Source organism: Citrus sinensis, chromosome 3 (assembly GCF_022201045.2).
Source record: "Citrus sinensis cultivar Valencia sweet orange chromosome 3, DVS_A1.0, whole genome shotgun sequence".
NCBI classification, from domain to species: domain Eukaryota; kingdom Viridiplantae; phylum Streptophyta; class Magnoliopsida; order Sapindales; family Rutaceae; genus Citrus; species Citrus sinensis.
In genome coordinates, this window is record NC_068558.1 from 18,171,777 (window position 1) to 18,179,318 (window position 7,542).

Here is a 7,542-nt window from a genome sequence, read left to right on the forward strand (position 1 = left end):
ACTTATTTAAGTAACCTAAATTTTTTGTTATTGTGCTACAAGTTGGTCATATGGTGTAATAAATCTAGAGGTTGTGCCCATATTTTTAGTTTAATTAATAATGGACCTATTTAAGTAATTATTTTGTAATATATATAATTATACAATACACAAAAAATAAGAATTCAAAATATACATTGCTTGGAACTACAAAAAATTAGTAAGGTTGGATTCGGTGCAATGAGATTCTTACATTTCTTGCAATTGTGGCTAGGTTCCTTACACTAACCACATTTCACAATTCTCTGGTTTACGTCCTCACCTGCAAAAGGTATTCTAAGCTTTGAACTATCACTAGATGATGGCGCTTCTATTGGTGGGTTAACTTTCAACTCTTGGATGTTCTCTTGAACCTCCCAAGATGCCACTTTACCAATCGATTAGTCTAGTATTGCATAAGTCATCACCAATGATTCCTTGCTGTAAAAATTAGAAAAAAATATACTTGTGTAATTAACTTCAATGGTTAGGCCAGCAACAATTTCATGAGCACAGACAAACTAATTAAGTTGAATACTTTACATTTGTAAGTCTTGCTACATATGTCAACTAATCCCTCCTTAATAACATCACCCAAAACTTGGAATTCATGATTAGACAAAGGACGAATGACCATTCTTTTGGCCATATTTTTCCTCTCAATTGCTACATCATCTACCCATTTTGTTAGATAATTTCTCCTTAATACCATCATCGAAAACCTAGAATTCATGATTAGACAAAGGACGATTGGCCATATTTTTCCTCTCATTTACTATATCATCTACCAATATTTTTCTTTTACTGTTGGTTTGGTTTATTATTATATTGTTGAATTATTGGATATTTTAACATGGCTAAAGCTAGTTATTGTCCAAATCTATAAATTTTAAAGCGTAAATCTTAATATTAATGTACAATGGAAGCAAATAGACAATTAAAAAATATTAGCATAAAATTGTATTTGAACATGCATGTAGCTAAAATAAAACTATTATTTGATTATTCTACTTTGTACTTATTTAAGATTTTTGCTATATTAAATTATGATGTTCATTAAAAGAAAAAAATGTCAAAATTTATTTATTTACATTTGAGATTGTTCAAGATAATTCGATAGGACCGGATAGTTAATGGGACGGGACCATGACAAATTTTTGTCCCAAAAAAAAAAACAAAGAGACAGGAATGAGACCTTTTTAATCCCACTCGAATATGCGGGACATGACTGAGATTGGCAAATCTCATCCCATCTCGTCCTATTGCCAACCCTAGTTGTTGACAAGTAGGGTGACAGTTGTATGACATGTATCTATCATTGGCGACAACCAAGGCGACAGTTGCCTATCTCACATAAATATAAAATGTTTGACAACTATTTAATTATATGTGATAGGCAGCTTTCACTAACAGCAGATGCTTGTCGCACATATTTTGAGTGTTGTCTCCAATCTTCTTTTAACTCAAGTTTTTATTGTTTTTTAATTTTTTTTGTCTCTCAACTCAAATTAAGCGATTCAAGAAGCCATACTATTGTATGAATGGAAAATAAGAACATTTAACAATATTTATAATAAAATCCACATTAATTTTGAACATTAACCCTAAACTTAATACATCAAAATTTACATTGTGTAAAAATATACATTAATCTTAATTTCTTACTTTTCATTTAATGATTCTATCTTTAGTTATACATCACTATATTTGTTGATGAATTTGTTAATTTATTGAGAGTAATAATGTTTGGTGATTTATTGAGGTGGTGAGGTTTGATGATTTTTTAAGAGTGCTATTAATTTGATAATTTATTAAAAGTGATGTAGGGCTATTTGGTAAAAAAAAACTTGTATTTTACTAGGTATGATTAAAAAAGTCAGAGGGGTCAAAATTTAAAAAATCTAAAAACTTTGGTACTATTTTTGACAATTTCCCAATTGTTTTTCTAAACACATTACTAACAAATCAGTTAAAATCAGTTATGAGGCCCGCCTTCACTTCCTTATCCTTCACATAAATTCACCACCACCACTAATAAAATTCTTTCCTCTTGTCTCTCAACACAGTTGAACTCACTCCTTCAAACTCGCTGAGTCAGTCAATTAATGGCGTTGCTGAACCAACAGTTACAGAGGTTTCTCTTAACAAGGCTCAACTATAACTTCAAGCCCACCGTCAAAAACAACCTTGTCAATACAACAACAGCAAGAGCTAAAAGCCAGTGCTACTGCTCGGCGATTGCAATAGACGCGCCGTCTTCGTTCAGTGGTGTTGCCGGAATCCGATGGGGGTCTGTAAGTTTACAGGGCCTACGTGAGGAAATGGAGGATGGTGCTGTTATTCAATCGGATGGCCTTGATGGGTTCTCTTTTGCAGCTGTTTTTGATGGCCATGGTGGAGTCTCTACTGTCAAGTTTCTTAGGTTAATGATTTTCACATTAACTAAACTGTTATTATTATTATTATTATTTACATTTATTATGTAATATCTATGATTTTTTAATACTTATGCATCTTATGCAATCACGGGTTAATCACGTTAAGTTACCATTTGATCTTGAGCTTAAGCTGATGCATAAAATGTTGACGTTTAGTGATAACATGTACAAAGGTATTGGTGTTGTCCAAGCGTTATATGCATCATGGACTGATATTATTGGTTCAAAGTTTCGGAGCTTCCTTTTGTTTTAACCCTTACTGACTAGTTTAAGTTTTTGGGTAAAGTGGTAACTTGACATGGTATCAGAGCGATTTGACCAAGTGGTCTTGTGCTGGAATCTCACTTATGATTGCATTTGTCTATATGACGGTCTTGTGCCTCTATTTGGGTTTGTTAATCTTTTGGGTCAAACATTAACTTAAGACAGATTTGGCACATGTCAATAGGTTTATCTAGTAAAGTAATCTTTCACCAGTTCATAAATCTTAACTAGAATTCAGTCTCACGCCTCTTATGAAGTGGGTGAAATCTAAACCGATCCTGTTTATTAATGGCTTCCAAAGTTAGTGTTATTCTTGCTAGGATATTTCCAAGTTTCAACTTCTGAATCAAAGTATCTGCAATTGCAGGGATGAGCTATACAAAGAATGTGTTGCAGCTTTACAAGGAGGATTGCTGTTGAGTGGAAAAGATTTTGATGCCATTAAGAAGGGATTACAGGAGGCTTTTGAAAATGCTGATATGAAATTGTTGAATTGGTTAGTTGCTTGGTAGATGCTTTGGGAAAAACTCTTTCTTTTCCTGAAATAATATTCAAATAGTTTTATAGTCTCAATATGATTGTATATTCTGTATCATTGCATTGAAGGTTAAGATGGTGTTTCATTTTGTAAAGGCTTGAAATGAATGCGGAGGAGGATGAATCTGGTGCAACCGCTACTGTTGTGTTCATTGGAAGGGATATTTTGTTCATCTCACATATTGGTGACTGTTGTGTGGTATGTACAGACAAAACCTTTTCCTTGTAACTTCTGAGGAATCATGTTGATTGCAAAAACCTTTAAATATTTGCAAAATTTTCCTATTTCCTGACTAATGTGTTGACACAGGTTCTATCTCGTACTGGAAAAGCAGATGTATTGACTAATCCTCATCGGCCTTATGGAAGCAGCCAGGTCTCACTTCAGGAAATTAGAAGAATCAGAGAAGCGGGCGGATGGGTGTGTTTTTCTGTTCTTCAACACACACACACACATAATTTGTTTTTAATTGTATTTGCTTTCCCATCTAACTTCCATTTTCTTCTATGTGAAATGAAACTTTGTAACTGTCGCATAGACAATTGTTGCTGAATCTTCAGATTTGTCTGATGTTTCAGCTTCAGCATCAACAACTTATGTTCTGGTTTTTGGTTCAGCAGAAATTCTATTGCCTGTTATTTGTGATCGTAGGACTGGAACTAGAGTGCATAAATTAAGTTTAATCCTTACCCAAAAAAAAAAAAAGTTCATACCTTCTGTGATGTTCATAATTTGTCTTGCATTACACAGCGCCGATGATGATTCTCATGTAAAATGTGTATAGATTTCCAATGGTAGGATATGTGGTGACATTGCTGTATCTCGTGCTTTTGGTGACTTCCGGTTCAAGACAAAGAAAAATGAGTAAAGCCTCTTAACACTTTTCATGTTCTTTCTTAAACCAGGGATTTATTGTTATGTCAGTTTCATATGTTCTTGATACCATGCGGAGATCCTGATGGTTTAGAGATGTTTTACGCATGAACAGGATGCTGAAGAAAGGTGTTAATGAAGGAAGATGGTCAGAAAAATTTGTTTCTAGGTAGGCAATTTGATTCAGTTTTTCGATTATTTGATTATTGGATCACCCTCATCACTACAAAAAATCAGATCAGACTAAAAATATGGTCTCTCACAGGAACCATGAAATCCAATCCATTGTCATATCATACGGTCTAATTTGCTTACTTTTGAGGTTTACAGCTAAAGGAGAAAGCAACTGTTATGCACTTATTGAAAGTGATCCAGGCCTTTGTACTTGCTAATTAAGAAACATCTTTTAGTGGTTTAAAGCATCATATATTACTCCTCAGAAATGGATGGCCAAGGAGTCAGCTAAATTTCCTATGTCAGTTAAATTTCCTAGCTTTTAAATACTACATGACAAATCCAATCATCTCTTACAGTCATGATCAATTAGATCTATCAAGCGAATGGATACATGCAATACAAAATTCCTACAATTTAAATTTCTGGCTCAGAGTGATGCAGCCCAAATATATATGCTTGTAACTGCTACGTTGTGCATTACCAAGGAAAATTTTCCAAGTGAAATCATTGTGAGATTACATTTCTGCGTTTTTAATTAATAAGAAAAATTAGTTTATTTAGGTTGCATAAACTAGTTAGTATTTTATAACATATATGATATTCATTGCACCACTTTGGAAATTACAAAATGTTTTGATAGTAGCATATTTTGTGTTCGCAGAGTGCAACTTAACAAGGACCTGGTTATTGCATCACCAGATATTTTTCAAGTATCTCTTGGGTCAGATGCAGAATTTGTACTGTTAGCATCTGATGGACTATGGGATTACATGAATAGGTTTACTTTTCAACCCTCACCGTCTTGCCATAATATGTGTTCCATAAGTGCCTGCAAAGTAACAAGCAGTTTGTTTGTTAGTTCAGGAGAAAACACTGAATTTTTTGCTATCTGTTACAGCTCAGATGCAGTTAAATTCGTCAGGAATCAACTCCGACAACATGGAGATGTACAGGTTATCTTTCTGGTTTCTACTGAAATTCAGCTTGAATCTAGTTTCTTCCCTTGAATGTAATTTAGTTAATAACTATCATTGGTGTTTAACAATGCCATGACCATTGCTGGTGTTAACTTCCCTCTTGTTCCATTTTCAGCTAGCTTGTGAAGCACTTGCACGAGCTGCTTTGGTAAGGAATTACATGGATAATATTTTGTCTTTCAGTGGACTAAAGATTCATTTTTGTTAGTTACTCTAGACAATCAATATAATTTGGAATTGAATATTTTCTGCAGGACCAACGTTCCCAAGATAATATCAGCATTGTGATTGCCGATCTAGGGTATGCACCTTTTGAACTTGTATGATCTTGCTTTTTGCTGCTTAATCCTATCTGAGCAGACTGTATTTATGAGTTAGTATCTACTGTTAAGCTATAAGTTTTCAGTGTGCTATAATTTCACAATTGATTCCTATAAATTCTCTGCTAGCAGTACAATTACGTGAGGTAATTTCTTCTTGGAGTTGTTTGCTAATGTACTGCTACCATTCTGCTTGCTCTCTTTGCAGTACAATCGGAATTGCCCATATCAGAAGTACTATTGAAAATATAAACATTCCACAGATGCTTTATTATGAATTAAGCCTAAGAAGTATTTAAAATAAAAAGAATAAATATCCTTGCATGTGGGCCTCGCTCACTCTACGGATGCAACTTTGAAAATTTGTACTTGAGCTTTACTTCAATGATAAAAAATTCTATGTTCACTTCTTTCTACTTTTCATTGATTGAACTGCAACAAGATACCAGGTAGAAAAATGGGTGGGAGAAGAGTAAGAAGGGAATGAATGCAGAAAATATATGTTGTTAGAATGGCCCATACTTGGGCTTGTTAAACCATTGTGCTTGTTGAGTCAAAACTAATTATTGTACACCGGCAAAATGACAAACCAGAAGATGAGAAGCATTCGCGGAATTTTTGGATTTTGTTTTTCAAATTGGTTTGAAATTTAAGGAATGAGTTCCAACTGAAAATCAAACGCATCCTTGATGTTTCCAGGTCAGATATATACTCCTGTTTTCCATGAATTCTCTCTTTGACTTTGTAATCTAGTTATGCAATCCTACAGTATCATATATTTTGTCATTCTTCTTCATGCTTCTAGGTTTTGACACATGTTCTGTCACCTAATTCTTAAATATACTTTGTGTTAACTCTTATTCTTTCTTCATTTTGATTTGTGCTCAGGCAGACAGACTGGAGAAATTTGCCACTTCAGCAACAAAATGTTGTGTACGAATTGGCCCAGGCATTTGCTACAATTGGCATTGTGTCACTTGGAATATGGATGTCATCTCTGCTTTCAGTATGAGATGAAATGTCTCTGGAAATGTATATAATCACACAGAATTGAACGCTTTCTTCTACATCATGTGATCATTCTTAGTATAGCACCATAATAGTCAATTAGTTAACTAAGAAGAATCTCCGCATAACAATAAACTGGTTCTCATTTTATTCATTTCCTTTTTTTACGATTTCTGAAATGTTAATTAGTGCAAGGATTGCCTGCATCCATAAGCACATAAACGTTTTGCTTGCATAATTTCTTTGAACTTTACCATCATGGTTGCGGCATATACTCAACATTTAGGTGCCTTCAGTGCAGATCTGTCAAGGTTTTCTTAGTATAGCATGTAGAAAATATGATGAATGAAGGAGATATTTGGCAGCAACAATTCAACAAACAATTAGTTTGTGTTCTAGTTTCGTGTGTAGCAAGCAAAACTTCAAGGTTTTTTTTTTTTTTTCTTCAAACTTCCAGGAATGATGTGTAGCTGTTGGAAAATTGGTCCGCTTTCATTGTATAGTCAAGAACTTAAGTGGGTAGACACCAATTTCTGGTGTAACTGCAATTTTTTAATATTCTTTCAGCCTACTTCATTCAGGTTCTAGTGCTTTCATGTCCTTGTCGGTACAACAATTTCATCGGTAGTCACTCTTTAGGTTTTTTAGTCTTGTAGTTTGGTCCTGTACTTATTACAGTTAGTAATATCGGATTGGAAAAATTTTGTTTATTATTATTATTATTATTATATAGAGTGCCACTAACATGCTAACATCCAAAAATTGTGAATTGTGCAGATGTGAAATGTTAGCCGCTAGATGTATTTGAATGAATAGGATTTGCTGTTAACATGGGACCCGCAGCTAAAAAACAAAAACTCAGGTCAAACACTTTACACAGCAGGGCCACGAATAAAATGAAAAAGAAAAGGCGGATGAATTCAATCACT

At 34.0% G+C, this 7,542-nt stretch overlaps 1 protein-coding gene across 2 annotated transcripts; it reads left to right on the plus strand.

The window, feature by feature from the left end:
• Positions 1-2,006: 2,006 nt before the first annotated feature.
• Positions 2,007-6,767, plus strand: LOC102612028 (protein phosphatase 2C 57). Of its 2 annotated transcripts, none has more exons than XM_025092886.2 (11): positions 2,007-2,440; positions 3,088-3,216; positions 3,354-3,456; positions 3,568-3,678; positions 4,043-4,122; positions 4,247-4,300; positions 4,952-5,086; positions 5,207-5,261; positions 5,401-5,433; positions 5,540-5,586; positions 6,494-6,767. In XM_025092886.2, exons 1-11 carry the CDS (start codon positions 2,124-2,126, stop codon positions 6,615-6,617), a joined length of 1,188 nt encoding a protein of 395 aa, XP_024948654.2. In that variant the 5' UTR covers positions 2,007-2,123; the 3' UTR covers positions 6,618-6,767. The 2 variants fall into 2 exon arrangements, with proteins under 2 accessions (XP_024948654.2, XP_006491991.2); XM_006491928.4 differs by having other exon boundaries at positions 2,009-2,440; positions 4,970-5,086.
• The last annotated feature ends 775 nt before the right edge of the window (positions 6,768-7,542 follow it).